Source organism: Anas acuta, chromosome 19, assembly GCF_963932015.1.
Source record: "Anas acuta chromosome 19, bAnaAcu1.1, whole genome shotgun sequence".
Lineage (NCBI taxonomy): Eukaryota > Metazoa > Chordata > Aves > Anseriformes > Anatidae > Anas > Anas acuta.
This window is the reverse complement of record NC_088997.1, coordinates 1,684,798-1,704,957: the sequence shown is the minus strand read 5'-3', so window position 1 is coordinate 1,704,957 and position 20,160 is coordinate 1,684,798. Positions and strand designations below refer to the sequence as shown.

General features: G+C 57.1%; 1 protein-coding gene across 2 annotated transcripts; it reads right to left on the bottom strand.

Annotated features, from left to right (window-relative positions):
* Positions 1 to 5,644: 5,644 nt before the first annotated feature.
* DYNLL2 (dynein light chain LC8-type 2) lies at positions 5,645 to 12,251 on the bottom strand. 2 transcript variants are annotated; one of them, XM_068655675.1, is made up of 3 exons: positions 12,088 to 12,251; positions 9,189 to 9,327; positions 5,645 to 7,510 (listed from the first exon to the last, which is right to left on the bottom strand). In XM_068655675.1, the coding sequence occupies exons 2-3, from the start codon at positions 9,318 to 9,320 to the stop codon at positions 7,373 to 7,375; spliced, it is 270 nt and encodes an 89-aa protein (XP_068511776.1). In that variant the 5' UTR covers positions 9,321 to 9,327; positions 12,088 to 12,251; the 3' UTR covers positions 5,645 to 7,372. The 2 variants fall into 2 exon arrangements, with proteins under 2 accessions (XP_068511776.1, XP_068511775.1); XM_068655674.1 differs by lacking the exon at positions 12,088 to 12,251 and having other exon boundaries at positions 9,189 to 9,347.
* Between the last annotated feature and the right edge of the window lie 7,909 nt (positions 12,252 to 20,160).

Sequence of the window (20,160 nt, the reverse complement as noted above, 5' to 3'; positions counted from 1 at the left end):
GGGAGAATAACTGGCCCAAAACTCAGATCAGAATTTCAGGGCGTTTCTTTGCCAGGCTCCCCAGGATGCCGCTGTTGCCATCAGTCCTCCAAATTTCCCAACTTTTCACCTCTTACCAGCATCATTTTGAAGCAGCAAGAACACCTGAATCTAGAAAAAATCCACGTGCCCAGGGCAGCAAGCACACACATGCAGATTCTCCATCCCAGGGACGTTCAGGAATGGAGATTTAGTGAGTGCCCCTGCCTGCGAGATGCTACACATTTACCGTCCCCCAAAGGCACGTGCAGATTCAGCGCGGCACTCAGCATTATCTCCGCTGGTGCCAAAGGTGTCTCCCACTGCACTCCCCAGCTGTTTTCCCAAGCTGCGGGCCAGCTGACGGACAAACAGCGCTGGCTCCGGGTTTGTTTGCCCCTGAAGGACAGACACGGATACTTGGAATATTTTCCTAATCTCGTTTTCTCATGCAAGCGACTGCTGGCCAAGTCGGGGTTGTTGCTGCACGGTGGGTTCAGAGGTGGGACGTGGGGATGGGACGCGGCACGCAGAGCACCCACGAGCAGCAGGGAGGTGCCCACCCGCACTGCTGGGACCCCGCTGCCCGCATCCAGCCCAGGCTGGGTCCCCCATCCAGCTCCCTGAGCCCTCAACCTGCCCTGGTGACCTGGCTAATTTGGCTAATTCCTCCTCTCCGGCAAGGGGCATTAAACCTCCTTCCAAAGGGGAACGCCACAGTCTGAGGTCACCCAGCCCTCCTGAGAACCAGGGCTCAGGTTTCCAAAACTATTTCTGGGTGAAGGACTACCGGATTTATTTAGCGGCTTAACGTGGCTGGGCTGGGAACTGCAGCTGAGGCTGGCGCGGTGATTTGGAAGCACAGCTGGTACCGGTTGGCCCCTGCATCCCACTCGTGCTCCTCACCCTGGGTTTTGCCTTCCCAGGCAGAGGCTGGGACGTTCCCGTGCCGCCTCCACAGGAGGTGAGGGGGACCCCGGGGACACCGGTGGAGCCTGGCTGGTGGCAGCGAGCCTGCGACACCTCCCCCTCCGCACAAAATAGCGCGGGCTGGTTTTTCACTTCTACATCTAAATCTGTTTTCATCCTTTGCACGATTTCAGGAGAGGTGCCATAAACCCGTAAACGAGCGCCGAGTAACAGAGGGGAACGCGGGGCCGAGAGCGCAGCGACCTGCTGGGACTTGGAGAGCGCTCTGCTGGCTGCCCGGCCGCAGCCGCCTGCCAGGGATGCACACCAAACATGAGCTAATCCCAACAAAAATAGGAGTGAAATCATAATTCATATGCATAATTCATGTGCATAATTTTATCTCCGCTGTGTATTCTCCAGGGATGTATTCTAGAAAATGCTTTCTTTCTCCTCCCCTCGACACTCTTGTCCTTCCAAAAAGTGCCGTAGATGCAAATCATTGGAGACAGCAAGGGGTAGTAGCTTTGGTGAGTTACTAAATAAATGCTAGATTTGTCTGAGTTTCTAGCCTACGTCTTGGCAAGTTATGCAGATTGAAGCTGTTGTATAGACAAGCAGGCTTGTAATAATCACAGGATTTTAATTGCTTTCATTGTGAACCCTGGCTGCTGATTGTATCTGCATGGAAAACTAACAGTTTGCACTTGCAAATGCTAAAAATGTTAAACAATAATGGCAATTAGAGATAATTATAGTTATTCTGAAGCAAGGATTGGAGTTAGACTCCAAGAAGACGTCCAGAAAGAACGGAAAGCGTTGCCCTGTTTACTGCACAGACTACGAGCTGCTTTCCATAGGATGCGAGAACTGCCAGATTTAATTGCTTAATGATTTTCTATAAAATATTTAAGTAACACGGTGCCTTAAGCCAGCCCAGGCTCTGCCGGAATTGCAGGTGTCGGCGTTGCTGGAGGACGGTCACAGCGCCAAAGCCCTGGGCTGGCGCCCGGCGCCTGCTGAGTCACGTCGGGCTCTTCTGTGCCGTGCAAGTCACCGGGGCCACCAGCACCCAGGGACCTGATGGCAGGGGCTGGGTGGGTGCCAGGGCTCAGCCCAGCCAGCCGCTGTTTTTGGGGAAGCCTCTGCAGCACAGGTCCAGCTTTGCCCCCTCCAAGCTGGCTGATGGACCCGCTCAGTCGCTCCCTGCCTGGTCAGTCGGGTCCCTTAGAGAAAACAAGCCCTTGAAAAGCACATCGAGGAAGAGGTTTTGTCCTCGTCGAAGCGTTTTGGGCTTTCCTCAAAACCAAAACAGGCACTTATTTATCCCCAGAGCCGCGCTCTGGGCTGAGTGCCAGCCACTGTGTGCAGGCTGCGGTGGGGGCACATCCTGCCCACGCACCCCACCTGCACGTCCCACCTGCGCATCCTGCCCACGCACCCCACCTGTGCACCCCTCCTGCACCCCTCCTGCACATCCCACCTGCACCCGGCCCCTAGGAGGCTGCGGAGGGTGACACAGCCCCTTGGGAGCCCTGCGAGGTGGGCACGAGATCCAGCCCCAAGCCTGGAACGGAGCACTTAACCTCCTGCTCATGGAAAAACGCCCGTGTAAGACGGGATTTCCGTTCCTCTGACTCAGCTTAAGCAGCACAGGGCTAAAGCTCTGCTCGCGCGGGGCGTGCTGTGAGGCATTAAACTCTGCCTGTCCTTCTGCTGCGTCCTGGCAGCGCTCGGTGCTGAGTTAGGACAACGGGGAACGCATTGCCCAGGGCCTGGCTCGCTGCCTCCATCCCCACAGCAGCACCCGAGCAGCCCCGCAGCCCCCAGCCCCATCCCAGACGTGCGGGTTGGAGGTGCCCGAGGAGCTCGGGGGGGAACAAAGGCTGCTTTCACGGGTTCTGAAGGAGCTCGAGGGACTGCCCTGGCAAATTCCTTGCGTGTTTCTATGGGCTGTAACCAATGCAAGGGGGGGAGAAGCGCTCCCAGCAATCTCCTCCCACTGAAAGCACTCCATTCACAGCCGGGCTGGAAGGCAGCGAAAGGAAAGGCCGTGCACATGTTGAGGTGCAGGGGGGTGTTGCATGGGGCGCTTGCACCTCTCCTATAACCCCCCCTGGCCACCCAGCAGGGCCAGGCCGTTCCCGAGGCCACTAGAGCAGCCCGCTTCCATGGGCAAGGGACAAGGAGCCACAGCAGGGCCAAATGAAACCGAAGCTTAACCCAGGGCCAAATCTTGCTGAGCAGAACCCGGCGCTGCCCCTGCTCGGGCTGCAGGCACAGGGACAGGATGGGATCAGGCCCAGCGGGGCCGTGCCTGAAACACGGAGCAGGCCTCGGAGGAGAGGCCGGAAAGAAGGAAGCCAGAGGCTCAAAAGCCAAAAAATACATCTGGATGCTGCCCAGGTCGACGTGGACCTGACGTGTTTGAGACGGTCCGGATGGGGCGTTCTGCTTTACGGCCGTCTGCTCCCCTCCCTGCACGGGGATTGAGCTGTGTAGGGGAAACCTGCTGACCAGGACGAGGTGTTACTTGTCTGAATGGTACTGAGTCACTGCTCAGCCTCAGCTAGCCGCTGCCTCGAGGGAGGAAACACAAACACGGCCAGCTCCTGCAGCTCCGTAGCCACAGGGGGCTGTGAGAGGCAAGCCTCATGCCCAGACATCGCTGCCGTGAGTCACCGCCTGGCAGAGGGTGTCCGAGTCACTGCTCAATAAATAGAACAAAGCCGGGAACCCCCGGGTGGGCAGGCACGGCACAGCCCCGCTTCCTTCAGCGAGCGCCAGCCGTCTCCTCGGGGTTTACCAGGAGCGCGGGATAAAGGAGATTTCCATGTTTCAGCACAAATCTCCCACAAAAACGCTGAGAAGAGGAACATGTCCTTTGGGTGCCAGGCTTACCGGCACAGGCTCTGCCTCCACGTGCCTGGGAGGATTAAGGCTGCGGTGCCGCTGCTGCAGAGTGACTTTGCAGGGCAGGAGGAGAGGAGAGCACGGGCACACTCCTCGAAGAGAAATGAATCCCAGCTAACAACCAACAGCTACACACGGAGCACAGCTACCAGAGAGGAGCCCCTTCAGCGTCACAAACCACTGCTTTCGCAAGGCCACACCTAGAAGAAATATAAGGAATTGAAAAACTCTGCCTGTAAGGAAATAACGTGACACTCCCCAGCCATGAACCCGCAGCGAGCGCACGCACACGTCTGCAGGCACCGTCCCGAGCCCACAGGCAGCAGCCAGCAGCTCAGCCCGCTGCCCTCGGACGTTTCTGAAGGGCTGGAAGGCAGCGTGGTAACATCCACTGAGCTTACACTGAACTAGCAGTTTGCCCAAACATCTGGAAGCAGTTTCTTTCTCCAGATGTTTCCCCCGCAGACACATACCTTCCACTCGGTGCCCCGGATCCAGATGTTTCCAAGCAGCTCCACGCTCTTGCTGAAACGCAGCAGGCGCCCTGGGGACGCTGCCAGGCTCCCCAGCACAGCCACGGTTAACGCTCCGAGGCATAATGCGGGACACCTGCACGTGGTGGAAACTGGAGACAAAACGCGGAGCCCAGCAATGGAAAAAGTCAAAGCCAAAAGCTGCGTCAGGCAGCTGCTGGGGAGCCGGGGGGGAAGGCAGCGGGGACACAAAGCTCTGTGTTAAAACCTCAGCTGCGCAGAGGGAAGTGCTGCTCGACTTCGGGCAGCTCGCGCCTTCCAGAGCCCCAGCGCTGCACAAAGGAGCATTCGGAGGGAAAGCTGCGGACGTGCAGCACCAGGATCTGCTGCAGGGGTTAGGGGCAGGTGAGCAGGGCTTGGTTTAACCTCCCAGCATAACGCTGAAGGTGCGAGCTTCTGGTCCTCAGCCTGGAGCAGGACTCCTGCTGCAGAAAGGTGTTCAGGGAAGCAGCAAACCCATTTCCTACTCCGTGTGTGTGAGTTCAAGGCACGGTGTCCCACCAGGGCTGTTACACCAGCACCCAAACACGAGCCTGCTTTTCATCATACGTTCAGATGAGCAGCTTCTGGACATTCCTGAGCCACTTTTTACAAGGGAAGCCCCCCAGAGGGGGTGACTGCCCCAGCCCCACAAGGCTGCAGGTGCTCTCTTGGAGCTGCACCAAGTGATCCGCAGCCACACCGGGAGCGCAGAGCCCCAGCACGGTTTAGGTTAAGCCCACACAGCCCCGCTGCCAGCTAAAAGGCTCTCTGGGAGCAGAGGGAGGAGCAGCAGCGCTCCCAGCTCCTCCCAAACATAGGAACCGCCTCTGCTTTTCAGCACTGTCAGGTGCAGGTTAGACAGACTGCCTGTGTGTAGCAAACACACTGCTGCTTATTTTGGAGCTCTGCTTTCGGCTCATTTTGTGGCTGCTCAACGCGAGCCTCGTGCTCATCTATGGCTCAGCTCACAGGAGCAGGGACCCCAGCTGCTCCGCTGCCCCCCTCACACCTCCCGATCCAGGTTACCTGGCACAGCAGCACCCAGCAGGGCTGCAGGAGGATGCGCTCCCCTCAGTCCCTCCTTCTGGCTTCCTGGTGGAGCCAGGCTGGAGGGCAGTGCCCACACAGATGGGCCACACGCTCCTCAAACTGAGCTTCTTCCTCCCCTCCTGCAGAGCTACCTCCTCTGCAGCACCAGCATCTTCCAGGGCACAGAGCTGGCTGCTCACCTTCTCCAGACAAGAGCAGTTTGTGCTTTGGACAGTGGGCAATGAAGACACCAGAGGCTGTTGAAATGTGTCAATTCACCTTTAATGTTTGAAAAAAATAAATGGTATTTGAGCCATTGCAGTTATGAAGGGAACGTATCTTGCTCCACAAGAGACCGTGAACAGGTTCACATTAGACTCATGCTTGGAAAAAACAAATCCAAAACATTCTTCTTTCAGATCAAAGTGGAGTTCCGAACAGACAAGACCACAAGAGTGCCCCAGACAGCCCAAGGCACGTTACCCCAGTGCAGACATTTCCATCAACATGAAGTAATGACAGCTACATTCTTTCTAGTTACAACATTGTTCTATCAATATTACAAAATTAGGCATACTTTGGATTTTGCACAGAGACAAGGACTTTTACTTCAGGAAGTAGTCAACCTGGGTCACCAAAGTCATTTCGCAATGAAGAGCTCCCTTCACTCTGCCTTCCCCCACCCCAGCAGTGACTTGTTACCAACACCAAATTTGTCCTAGAGACACGAGTTAGGCTCCCAAGCCCAGTGATTTGTCTACGAATTAGTTAAACCAACAGACAGACTGTGACAGCACCAAGTATCCACTTGCCATCACACAGCCTTTGTCCTTCAGGATTCCTCCCACCCAGATCCAGAACACTTCCTGCAGTTTAATCCGAGGGTCAGTACGTACTAAGACAACATCACTGCTGAACCTATTGGAGACCAAGACGTTTTTCTGCCATTGCAGCAGATGTCACATGAGTTTCCTTCACACAAACATCACATGTAAATTTAACTTCTTGGTACTGTGCTTTAAGAACAAAAGCAGATATCAGAACATGGAGGACAGGCCTCCAGAAATAGCTTATCAGCTACAGAAATAAAAAAAGGAGACAGTGGCCACTTACAAGTCTTCCACATGATTAGCTTGTTTTAAAGGAGAGCATCAAGTTAAGGCAGTGTTGAGACAACTGGCTACGAACATGCCAAATAGCTGTTGTCAGCAGTCACCAATTTGATATCCTACTCCGTTCAGGGGTGGGCCGTGTGGCCAACTTTAGATCTCAGCACCAGGGTCTAAAGACTTCAGCCACAGCACGCTGCTTCCTGCAGCGAGCAGCAGCTCAAGGGGTGCTTGTTGAAGCCTTCTAGACCAGGCTGAGGTGCTTACAAGTCTAGGTCAACGCTTCAGCAGAGCCAAAAATACAGTGATGGGTACTGAAAGAACACTGAGGGTGCCAGCTGCACGTCTGGTTATCACAGTCCAAGGTGGAGTTCAACTTGTGTGAAAGCCACGTAAAGAAGAGCCACCCCACCAGCTTCCAGGTGGTTTAGGTACCTGCACTGAGGTTACTGGGAGAGCCAGCTCTCTACAGTCTGCAGGGTGGGTTCGGAGGCTCACACTGGCTTTGCTCCTCATGACAAGATTAACAGTCTAGTAAAACTCAGTAAGGAAGTCAGGGGCTTTTTGGCCTGCCCAAAGTTTTCCCAGCCTCAAAGAAGGAGTTACCACTGAGGGAGCTGTTGTGGAATAGTTTTATTTCTTCCCACGTAAAGGCCATTGTTTAAGCATTTACAGGTTTCCTAGTGCAATACAACCAAAAAAAGCAGTAACAAAAAAATGCCGCCTTCTTCCCAGGCAACTAAACAGAAGTAGAATTTTACTGCAACATATACACATTAAATATAGTATACAGTCCATGCAGCGGCATAGCCATGTTAAAGGGAGTCGTGGCTTCAGCCATCAGTGCATTACAGTCCGAATTTCACTTGCTCCTACTTCCTATCCAGACTTGAAGAGAAGAATTGCAACCTGACCCAAGTAAAAATAGATGAAGTGCTTTGTCTCGTGTGTTACATAGCTGCCAAAGTTTCTGCCAACAATGCAGTGCCAAGTTGGGTTGTATTTCTTGTCAAATTCCTGAAGAAACAGAAGAGAGGCGTTAAGGCCAAGAAAGCCCACATGAAAATAGTTCTAAGCACAAATTCTTTGCCGGTTCTGTTCGCACACTAACGCCCCTCCTCCCACCTGCAGCATCCTTACATTCCCTGCCACAAGACACCATTGTGTGGAGTGAGGCAGTGCCTGACGTGAGCCAGGCCTCTGCACTGGCTGGTCTGCAGGATCCAACGCAAGCAAATTATCTCCCGAGATGTGGAGCACACATCTGCCCTGGGCAGAATGAGCAGACCTAAGTGCTCTCCCTGGTACAGACCTATTCAAGCCCCACGTATAGGCTAGCTCGGGGGAATATTTCTCCTCTCCCATTCCAAACCCACTCACAAAAAAATAAAAAAAGGTTTTGGCATGTCTGCTCTGGCAAGGCATTTGAGCTTAAAGGTCACCTAAAAAAAGGAAGGAGAAGTCTGCCTTATGCTGTTTGGGATACTTCACAGAGGGGGAAAAAATGTGCAGTGAAAACAAGCAGGCAAATTCACAAAATAAAATCCTGAGGTCAGAGGTGAGCAAGGTCAACTCTGGACCCTCAAGAATTCTTAGCCTTCTACTTAGCAGGTAAGGGAGGGTTAAAGAGTTTTCTCCTCCCTCTACTACACAACTCCCAGGAACACCCTTCCCTCCCCCTCAGAGCCAGAAGCACAGACTCGATGTTCAAGATTAAAGCAAGACTCAGTCCTCAGACAGCAGCAAGACAGTTTCAGCTCTTTGCAGGTAACCTTTGAAGTAAGGAAAAGCTTTCTTGCCAGGGCTTGAAGGTGCATCAAATCACTTCCCTCCTCCCAACGCTTAGGAAATAAAGGGCAACTGTTTGGATTCCTTCTGCTGCATTCCCTCCTTTTACAGACTGCATTGCCCCAAGTGCTTTCAGATAGGTCTTGCCTCATCAGATCAAAGTGATCTGAGAAGTCAGGAGACACCTCTGAATCCTTTACATTCAGGGTTAGGTTACAAGCAAGGCCCAGGAGCTAATCCTGGTGCTAGGGCTGCATCGCATCGGCTACATAATCATCTTCCTCCTTGAAAAGCACTTTGCCTGACCATTCAGAGAAGTGGCCACAGAGGAAACCAACAGCTCCCCAGATGCTGACAAGCATGAGCCTGAAGCTAACAGGTTCCTGAGAACAGGGAGGCACCTCTTCACAAAACTGCCTGCACCACTTTTACAGCAGCATCTCCACATCCCTGGCAGGCAGCACAAGGCTGCGTCCTCCTCCACACCCGCTGCCTCTGAGCCAGAACATGCAGACAGAGCTGCTCATGCAGGGCTGCCCACTTCTGAGGGAAACTTCAGAGCAATCCCACCCTGCACCAGCACTGCCAGTCCAGCAGCAGCTGCAGAGCAAGTCCTGAGGAGAGGCTGCAGCCAGCTCTAAGCTGAGAGATCCAGTGGGAGAGCACACAAGCACACACTCAGCTTGCTCAAAGCTTGCCAGAGCAGCAGACCAGGCCCTGCTCTGCCACAGCCTCCCTCTGACCTTGGAGAAGTCACTCCTTTCTCTTGGGAATAGTGGCAAGAAGCAGAAAAAGCATCTCCTCCTTCCAAGAAGTATGAAGTCTCAAACCACTCAGGCTTGACACACACACACAAGAGCTTCAGCCATGAGTCTCAGGCAGAGCAGCCCCCTCGCCCCTCGGTTACCTTCTTTATATATGCTGCAATGTCCTTTTCTATGTTGTACTTCTCCATTGCCTGCGTGGCACAGTCAACGGCATCCTGCTGCATGTCCTCGGACATGTCTGCATTCTTGATGACAGCCTTTCTGTCAGACATGGTGAACCTAAGGCAGAACATAAGATTCTGTTAATCCCTTCCCCAGAAAGGAGAAGCTGCCTGTGCAGAGGTTTCTCTCTGTGGCAGGCTGCGTCACAAGCCGATACTCCAACTCCCCCTGCTACAACCAGCAGGAGTTTATCAGGGTAGCCCACAGCAGCCCCAGGCCGAGATCTCCCTTCCAGCTGGAGCACTGGCACTGCCCTGGGGGTTAGATCAGGTAGTCCAACATCAGCACCTGCATTGAACAGGCAGGGAAAGCCGCGTGGGAGGAGATGAGATGTGTGGAAACACAGCCCCCCTAGACAACAGGCTACAGCCAAGCTTGCCTTCCAGGTGCACCAGTGGTTTGGGCATCTTAAGCTCAGAGCCTCGCGAGCAGACCTCAGGCAGCCTGTGCCCAGCATGTCAGCACTAGCACTGCTTTCACCTCACCCTCAACCAGAGCTACTGCTGCTGGAATGGCAGGCGGAATGGGGAACAGCACTCGTTCCCTCACCTCACCACTGCTTTGCCACCGAAACCCAGACTTCAGCAGTTCTCACGGGACAAAGCCGGTCTGACAAAATAGAAACACTACACTGCAGCCTTGGAACACGTGGGGAAGCACAGCCAGGGAAAACAGCCTCCCATTTTCCTCCCCCAGCCTGTGAGGCAGAGGCCAGCATGCTGGTACTGCCCTCATCTCTAGGAAACCAGGGAGAGGTAACTTGAGCTGAGCATTTAACCCCTTGGCTATCACCCACTTAAGGTGTTTTGTACCAGGCAGTGAAACCATTCACACATAGACTTCCCACAGCCCTTTTAGGGAAGCATTCAGCACTGGGAAGTGTCCTGTGTGCAGTTCATGTCATCCTAGAAAGCAGGGATTTGGCAGTCCCAGCCCTGCAGCAATTCCCCAAGCAGAGGCTGACCCACACACCAGGAAAGGCTTCTGGGCAGCCCTGCTGTCAGCTGTCCCACTCCACCACCCCAGGCAGGCCCACCGGGATGCACGCCTTGTCTGAGGACTGTCTGAGCGAAGGCCTGTGCTGGCACCTTGGCAGCAGCTCCTACCAGAGAGCATTTAAACTTGGTGAAATTAAGCCTTTGGTGGCAACAAGTGCCTCCAATTAAGCCTGCAGAGCACCATTAGGTTTACTAATACCTCTACAGCACTGCAAGTCTGAGCACTACTACCAAGAATGTTTTGCAATGGTGAAACTACACATTCTTAGCTTTACCAGGGAGTGAAGAAAATCTGCTGCAATGATCGCTTCCTGGAACAGTCCCAGGAAACTGAAGGAGTAGCTTTGTTACAGCAATTAAAGGAGCCTGCTAGCCAGGGAGAAAGAGAATCCAGTTACATAATTGCAGCCCTACAATTACAATACTTCAATTCTTTACTCTGCACTTGAGGACTTCTACTGCAACCTTAATTTATACTGTTTAGATGCAGTGTTTAATAGAGCACCGCTATTAACATGCACTAATAGCATCAGGAGGAATAGCAGGAACTGAGCTCACACAGCAGAGAGCACACGCCTCTACCCCTTCTCTGGAAAAGGCACTTCCAGCCACTTTGTTCCCCTCTCTGCTGTGGTTTAAGCCAGCAGGTTTCAGGCTGGGGCTGAGAAACCCTGGCAGTGAAGACATCGCTCAGGAGAACCAAAATGCCTGCCTACAGGTTTAGCTCCACTATCCAGGGCCTTGGAAAGTCCTTTAAAGGATCTTCAGGGGGTCCACCCCACAGGAAATCACAGGAAAAGGGAAATAGCAGAAATTCACTTGTGGGTCATTTTTCTAAGAAAGCCTCTTTAGGGAAGGAAGGCCAACAAGTTCTCATGGATTCCAGGCCTTCCCACGCCTCCAGCGCACACAGTTCAGAGGGCATTTGCCATTACATAAGCAGACACTGAGTGACCTGCAGAAAGCGTCTTCCCTCCTCATTGTTCAGGCAAGCCACCAAGGGCCAGCAGCAGCAGAGGAACAAGCCATTATCCTTCAGCAGGGCTGCAGGTGCCTGCCTGTCTGCCCTCCCAGCGCCACTGCTCCAGGGCACAGCAGCCTCCAGGGGCTGGCAGCCAGGCCCCTGGTGCAAGGCAGGGCCAGCTCCCATCACCCCTGAGCACCCCACTGCAGGGCCCTGCCCCCACCACAGGTCCACAGGCCCTGTCCCCACCAGGGCAGCCCCACGCACACGCCCTGTCCCTGCACCACGGAGCGTTGCCAGCCCTCGGGGCTCTGCCACCCGCACCGGGAGGAGGGGAGACACAAAGCCCCGGTGCAGCAGTAACAGCCCAGCCCCAGCAGCTGGGAGCAGGATGGGGCTCCAGCCCAGCACCCTCCCGCAGCAGGGCAGGATGGAGCCCCGGGCAGCGCCCAGAACTCCCCTCCGGAGCAGGGGGGCTGCGGGAGGAGGCCCCGGCCCAGCTCCGCGGCAGCGGGAGGGGGCTGGGGAAGGGGGCGCGGTCCGGCCCGGCCTAGCACTGCTCAGCACAGCCCGGCACGGCCCTTCCCCGGCGGGCCCCTGCCGAGACTCTCGGGGAGGCGGCGGCGAGCGCAGGCCGGGCGCTGCGTGACCTTCACCGGGGGGAGCCCCGGGGCGGCGGTGACCTTGCCCGGAGCGAGGCCGGCTGCGGGACCGGGCGTGCGGGGCGGGCACCGGGACCCCCTCACCGGGACCCCTTCGCCGTGAGCCGCCGCCGCCCCCTTTCTCTCCTTCCCTTCCTTCCCCTCCCGCGGGCGGACCCCGCACACGGAGCCCCGCAGCCCCGGCGCCGCTCACCTTCACAGTGACGGGGCCAAGCCGGGAGAGCGCAGCGCGGCACAGCACAGCAGGGCACGGCGCCGAGGAGTAGGAGGAGGAGGTGGGAGAGGCCCGGACCCGCGCGGCTCTGCCCGCTCCGCTCCGCTCCCTGCGCCGCGCCGAGCGCTCTGCGCCGCGCCGCCGCGCCGCGCTCAAATACCGCCCCGCCCGCTGCGGCGCGCGGCCCGCCGCGCTCCCATTGGCTGCGCCGCGCCGCACGCCGCGCCCTGATTGGCTGCGCCGCCGCGCTGCCCCGCCGCCCCGGCCCGTCCGCCCGCGCTGCTCTGCCTACATCCTGTTTCATCCCACAATGCCGCGCGGCCGGCGCGGGGCGGGGCGGGGAGGGGCGGGGCTTTGCCGCGCGGGGGGGCGGGGCCTCGGGGGCCCGATCCGGAGGGTGCTGGGCCCGGCCCCGGGGGGTGCTGAGGGGCCGGTGCGGAGCCCCCGGGGTGTCCCCCCCCCAGCCGTGTCCCCAAGCACCCCAACACCCCCAGACCCCGCTGCCCACGTCCTCAGGGTGCCCCACAGGGCTCAGCCTCGCTCCTGGCCCCGCGGCACCACGCTCGTTCCTCCGCTTCCCACTCATTTATTGTTTTTTTTCCCAAATTTACACCGGCAGTGAGGCTCAGGGACCCATCACGGCCACCAGCGCCACGTCCCATGGCGGTCGCTGCCTTTCCATGGGGTTTCCAAGCCAGCCCTGCCAGTTCCAGCCCCGCTTCACGTGCCCATATAACCCCAAACCTCCCTCACGTGCCCATATAACCCCAAACCTCCCTCACGTGCCCATAAATCCCCAGCCCCGGTGCTGAGCTGGCCACGCAGTGTCCCCACACCAGCTCCTGGGGTGACCCGTGGCCATCACGGTCCCCTGTGACGTTTGGGAGATAAAGGGCAGGGACAGGAGTGGACAGGAGAGCCCTTCAGCAACTTTGGTGGCCCGGCAGAGCTGCTCGCCTGAGGCTCCTCAGGTGTTTTGGCTCCGTGTCCCCGGAAAAGGCACCGGGACACAAAGGCACCAAAGCCCAGGAGGGCCACGTCACGCTCTCCTTGTGTTTCATGTATGCACAAAAGCCAAGGTGAGGACAAAAGGGGAGAACAAAAGCCCCGTTCACTCTGAAACCCAGGTCGAGGTCTGGCACCACAACGCCCCGCTCTGTGCTGTTGCTTTCCCCGCAGGAAAGCCGCGGTGAGAGCAACCCAGCACATCCCAACCGGCGCTGTCAGCCCCTCGAAGGGCTGATCCTGCACCCGGCCGGGATGCTCTGCACAAAACCAGCTCCTCAGCCTCCTGGGTTCCCCCCGCGGGGTTCCTGCCCTCGCTAAACGTGCCCGGGGCGTGCAGCTGCCCTCCGGGCCGCCCGTCTGCCAGGCTGGCCGCCCGCCAGTTCCGATTTGGGTTGCTCCATTTCACTTGGGCAGAGGCGCCAGGAAACCACCTGAGGAAAAGCCCAGCAGAAATAAAATAATAATAATAATTAAAAAAAAAAAAAAAAAAAACACGGAAGGGAGTGAGGGTCCACCCCGAGCTCCCATTTCGGGAGCATCCTGTGGCTGCAACCCTTCAAGAGCTTCCACCTCTCAGCAGCAGCGGGATTAAATACTTTTATGGCCGTGTTTCCAGAGGCTCCACGTGGCCGGATAGGGGCTGAAGCACGCTGATTTGGGGGCTGAGGAGGGGGGAAAGGCAGTGCCTGGTCACCTGCTGGAGCAGGGCCACTTGGAAGGAAGGGGCAGGAGGTGGGAGCCGGGTGTCCCCAAATCCCCATGTCCCCACGTCCCCCTGTGCCGCAGCAGGCTCCGGGGCCGCGTCTCGGTGAGGCTCCCGGGGGCGTCTGGCTGCGAGGGCAGGCGGCTCTGCTCAGGTTCACTGCACGGTGCTTGGCTGGGCTATTTATATCTCCGCCGAGGCTCTGTTGAGGCAGCAGACCTCGGAGTCTCGCGGATCTCTTTTATTAGCATGCCCGGATGGGAGGTGCAGAGCCTCGGCTCGCCCCGTGCCGGGACGGAGCACAGCAGCACCACGAGGAGCAGAGCCCGGCTATGGGGACAGCAGCAGGACCCAGCCCTGCTGTTGGGCAGGAGGCAGCTCCCTGCTTCGTACACAGCCACAGGGAAGGTCCCTGCTCTGCTCCAGGAGCCCTGAGCAAGCCCCAAGCCGGTCCCACAGCGCCAAGCCGGGCCCGCGGGTTGGGCGCCACCGCCCTTGGTGGAGGCGGGTTGCCCGGCCTGTATGGCTGCCCCATCCCTTGCTAATGAAGGAGCTTCGTTAGCAGGCAGGGAGCTGAGCTGTGAGAGGCAGAGCTCCGTTCCTGCCCCTGCTGCTGCCGTGAAGTTCTGCTTAATCCTCAGTGGCAGCCGCGAGGCCGAGGTAGCTGCGGTTTTGGTATCACGTAAATCCTGAACTGAGGCAGATGATGGGGGCTGAGCCGATATTAAGGCTAGAGGCAGGTGTGGGATAATGCTTGTCCCACACAACAGGAGCACTAGATTTCACCCCGGCCCCCCATGCTTTAGACCTGTCGGTGTCCCCGTGGTGCCGGTGGGTGCCGATGCAGCGCCTGCCTCCCCCTGCCCAGCTGGTCCCGGGGAAACCCGCAGCACCTTCAGCCCCACAGGGCAGGAGCACGCTCCCCACAGGGGTCCTGCTGCGAAGGGATGAGGAATAAAACCCCAGTCCTCGTCCCCAGGGGGTCAGCGTGCAGCCACCCGCTGGCGCCTCTCAGGGCACGGGAAGGAGCCCGGCCTCCCTGGAGGAAGTGCTTCAAATGCCACAAGGGGAGACGCGTTCCTGGATCGTGACAAAAAGCCTTTATTTATAAATTGCTCCGAGTGCACTATATAAGGCGCTGTGTGGAGATTAAGAGGAAAAGGGCCTGGCTGCGAGGAGCAGCTCGCCATCTAAGGCTGCGGCCTGGCTCTGCCTGCGGCCGGGAGCTCCCCGGCCAGACGCGATCCCAGCCCCAGCCGTGACTCTGCCCCTCTGCCTCTGTCCTTGTCCCCAAGCCAGGACAACATCCGCGATGAAACCACACATCTGCAGGAGCTGACAGGACAAGTGTTCCCTTTGTCTTCTCTCCCTGCAGCATTTCTGTCCGCCCCACCTCCTCCGTCGTGCCTCCTGTACCTGCTCGGCTCCCTGCTCATCCCCGGGCTCAGCCACCGGCTGCTTTGGTGGCCAGAAAGCTTCCAAAAACACAGCCACAACAGCAAAGCAGCTTCTCTGTAGAAAAAGTTCTCTGTCTCGCTCATCACTGCAGTCCCAAACCTTCTCAGTCTGGATCCTCCCCTGTCCTGACCCTGCCCGAGGCTGCCGTATGACTGATTTTTACCAGGAGTTAATGGTTTTGGCAGCTGTGCTGCCGGCCGCACTCAGGGAGGTTTGCTCGCAGTCCCGCGCTGCTTTGATCAATGTGTTTGTGAAGCAGTTTTCAGTGGCTCGGTTAATGTGGGTTATTATCTCCCCGGAATCCCTGCTATGGAGGCTGAATAAATCCCAGCCACAGAGAAAATGCCCCGTAAACGTCCAGAGGGGAGCGGCCACTGCAAATGCTGAGGGCTTCATCACTGTAAGCAGCACGCTGCCATCCATATCAGTGCCCCATTCTCAAGGGTTACTGTTCAAAATTTGGGACAACTGAGTGTTTCCACTGCCTGCCTTTCTTGTCTGCACAAGGACCTGGCCCAGGCGTGTTTCTCTCTCCAGGAGCAGCTCTCGCAGCCACACACGGGGCAGCCTGGGCATTTCTCCAAGGCAAATGGTTTAAAAACTGTGAGGAGCTACAGAAGGCTTCTTGTCTGAACACTGCTCTCCACCAGGTAGTGTTTCCTGCGATCCTGCGAGCGCGATAGAAAACTCTTTAATGCCAAACGGCGCGTGAGCCTTATTAATATGTATTCAGGTCATCTGCTCTCTGCAAGTTTGTGCAAGTGACTTGCGGTTCACGCAGGATCCATAAATAAAAACACCGATCGGGAAGCTGGGCAGGGTCACATTAACACGGGAACGTAATGAGCGCCCGTCTGCACGCTGGGGCTGGACATGCCAGCGGCTGGGACCTCCCTTTAATCTGCTCTCCCCGGAGGTGAAAGGCAGGTTTAGAAATGGAAAAGATGGAAAAAACACCGAAGGAAAAGTTGCCTGAGCCCCGTGCTGTGCGGCTGTGCTCTGCAGTGGTCCCAGGCTGACCAGGAGGCACAGGGGCCTCAGGACTTCAGGACCAGCTGGGTGCTAATTTCACTTCTTCCCTTCCCTCGAGTTTCTCCATTTTTCCCTTTTCTGCCCTCCCTTCCACTACAACACTTGGGATGGATGCTCCAGCACCAGCCCTAAATCCAGCTCATTTTCTCTGGGAGGGCCCTACCTGCACATCGAAGGCTTCCTACGTTTTTAGGGCAGTTCTGGGCTTCGACGCCACCCCAGGGGTGTCCTCCCTCTGGGGACATGCGGTGGGCTCACGTGTGGGCCAAGCTGGAAATCTCCTGGTAATTCTGTGGGTGCTCACGCATGGAGACATTGAGCAGCCACATGTGCACTCACTGGGCATTCAAATGCAAAATAACCGGGCGCTCATGCACACAGGACCTGGGTGCTACTGCATGCGTTAATTGGGTGCTCATGCATGTAGTAATTAGGCGTTCATGCATGCAGCACCAGGGCATTCATGCATGCGCTAACCCTGCAGTCGTGCACGACCCAGCTGTGGCTGTGGAAGCTCAGAGTGCTCACGCAGGACATTTTGGTTGCTGGCACGGGTGCTGGTTGGGCACTCACGCATCTTCTGGGCACTCACACATCTTCTGGGCACTCACACGTGGACTAACTGGGTGCTCATGCCCGAAGTCACCGGGTGCTCACACGGACATCAGCTGGGTGCTCCTGCGTCAACTGCTGGGACACTCCTGTGTAAGCCAGGCACTCCTGCATGACCTGGTTGGGGGCTCTTGTGGGGACCCCTTGGCCACTCACACCTGGCTAATTGGGCACTCGTGCATAAATTAACCGGGTGCTTGAGTGTGAGCTATTTGGGTGCTCATGCAGGAATGCAGCAACCCTGCAATTCGCGCCCCCACTGGTGCTGTGTCCACAGCCCGGCCAGGAAACTCCAGCCAGCCCTCTGTGGGCAACAGGAACAGGGCTGGGGCTGCCAGGACCCCCCAGAAGCCGTGGAAAAAGAGTGAGCTCCCCAGGGCACAGGATGGGGCCGCTGCCATCAGGTTCTGCTCTGGCACAGCGCGGACGCAGCCGCTCCGAAGGCAGGAGGCGAGGTCTGTGCCGTGTGCGGTGATGTAGGTCAGCCTCACTTCTGAGCCCCACTTAGGCTCCAGCCGCTCCTGAAAGAGGAGAAAGAATAGAATCACCCATATTGACACTACTTTCCTGTACCACCGATGTTGTGGAAGTTACAGCACCATCTGCCAGCCCTGTTTTAATCCAGGTCTGCTGCCGTGTGCGCTGCGCGCTCGCAGTCCTTAGGGTTCAGGCTGTGGCGGAGCACACAGCCTCGCTTAGCACACAGATCCCAGCTTGGAAAAGCTTTCGAGTTGTTTGCTCTTACTGAAAAGCAGGTCCCGTGTCTGCTGCCGAGCTCTCACCAGCAGCCATCCCACATTCCTGCACATTACAGCGTGTCCAAAGCGTGTTGTGGGCACCCGGACACAGCTCCACAAACCCGCAGCAGGCAGCAGCAGCGTGCCCACAAGGCTGGGGCCGTGGGGCCCTGCAGCTGTGTGCACACCCGTGCCATGCAGACACTCAGGGGCTTGCTGTGATGCAGGTGCCTGTTTTGGGAGCCCCCTGGGCCGGCATCGGTGCGAGCAGTGCTCAGCCCCCCCCCTTTGCTGCCCTCCTCGCCAGCCGGGTCAATCGCGTATTAATGCTCTCACCTCGCTCTGCAGAAGGAGCTGCAACACTTGACCCAATCAATAAATATACATTTCATACAGCCCTTAAGCCTGTAATACCTCTCTGCATGGAAGGGCCCACGAGGGATTTGGTTTTAATTAGAGGAATGCTCCGGGCCGCTCTGCCCAGCCTCAGCGGCACAGGGGGGGCCACTAATGATGCTCCCAGCCCAGCCTCCTGCAGCAGCAGCCCCACAGCCCAGCCGAAGAAGCAGGAGGTGGGGGGCTCGGTGTGCCCACGACCACCCCCCTGCTGCTGCGGGGGAGCCAGCGGGATCAGCAGCCACAACCGTGGCCCGGGTCCCACCGCCCCTTGGCCTTGGCTCCCCTCCTGCTGGCGTGCGGCGGCGTGCCAGGTGGCTGCGTGCTGTCGAGGCAAAGGGGATTTATTTTTAAACAGTTGGCTGAAATCCTGCCTGCACCTCCAGCAGAAGGGCGAGGCGGCGGCTCTGCTCCAGGGATGCGGGCAGCGTTCGGGTCGTGCTGCCAGCGGCGCGGCGCTGTGCCGACAGCGATGCCCTGCGTGGAAAGGCCCGAGCGGCTCCCTGGCACCCCGTGAGAGCTGCAGAGGAAAGAAATTACGCCGGGGCTGGGTCCTTCTCCCATTTCCCAGCCCTCTCCCTTTCAGCTGCCTGTGCTGCCCCAGCGAGACGCCGCTACCAGGCTGCACAAGCTGCCCCCCAGCTGGGTGGGCACGGTGCCGCAGCCAGTAAAACCAGCTCCAAAGCCCAGAGGTCCTTTTGGAAGCATTTCAGCATTTTTGCCTAGACAAAAGGCAGCTTTATCTCCTAACAGAAGGGCTGAGGAGACGGGAAGGACGCTCAACTTTTGGTATTTTCCTGCTTGTGAATCCCACGCTGGCCTTCCCCATCCACACCCCTCGTAAGCAACACATGCGGTGTGAGCGCCTGGAAGGGTCCGGCCACACGCCCCGGGATAAAGGGCATCATTTATCTGTGGCACAGAGGTGTTGGGATGCAGTTTGTGGTAAGGAAAGAGCAGAAGTGTCTGCCCAACAGTCCCAGCCCAGCTCAGTGCTTGGCTCGTGTTTGACTCCAAACAGGCAAGCGCCTGGCCAGGCACACGGCTGCTCTCTGCCCAGGAGGAAGAGGAGGAAGAAAAAGGGGAATAAAAGAAGAAAAAAAAAAAAAAAAAAAAAGCCCTTGAGGAAAACAAACACTCACTGATGTCTTTTGTGCTCTCAGAGAGAACAAGTGGATGGAGCCGCTGCTTTATGCTCGCCCCTAGGACCGGCAGCGTACATTTGTGGGTTTTCTCCCTTCTGCTGCTGACAGCCAAAAAGCCTCGCAGGTGACGGCCCTGTGCAGGCAGGGCTGCGGCCACGGAGGAAAATCGGACAGCCCATGGAGCGAGGCGCACACGGCCCAGCTATTCATCGCCTCCCTTCAACGGGGAAAACAAACCCGGGGTGCCGACCCCGGGGAGCGAGGGGCGAGCAGTGCCCAGGCTCCAGCACCCCTCGAGGAAGAGCTGGGTGTCTGAGCACAAAGCTTCTGTTTAAAGCTTCACTAGGGCAGGACGAGTGAAGGAAGCAATACAGCCCCCTGGCACGCCACAACACCGCCGGGAGCTGTGTTTATGGTTAGCTGCTTCCCGGGGAGGAAGCGCGGCTTCACCGGCACTGCGGCTCCGTGCCCTCAGCAGCACTCCCGACCCCACAAAGGTCCCTGCTCTGCCCCTGCCTGTCCTGCGTTTGGTATTTTGGGGTAGGAAAATGTTAATACACTGCCTGGGAAACTATGCAGGTAATATCCTACGTTCCTAACCCTGATGTCCTCCATGAAATGCAATGATCTCTGCTATTCTTCCTATTGATTACCCTCATGCAGCTGCAGCACAAAGACATATCAGGAAAAAAGAAAAAAATGTAATGTTTCTTCTTTCTATTTGATATTCCAGTTGGGCTCTTGTGGTCCCGGTCACTCGGAAATCAAACCAGAAGTGGCAGTGTCACACCTGCTTTGTGCTGTGAAGAACGGGCACCGTCCATGCCAGACCCCCCGCGTGCTTTCCCTCCGTACCTCCAAGTGCAGATACCAGCTTGCTCATTTAGAAGCAGTTGGTTTTGTACCTTGCACTTTTTTTTTTCTTTTTCAATTTTTATTCTTAAATCTGTTGGACGCGAAC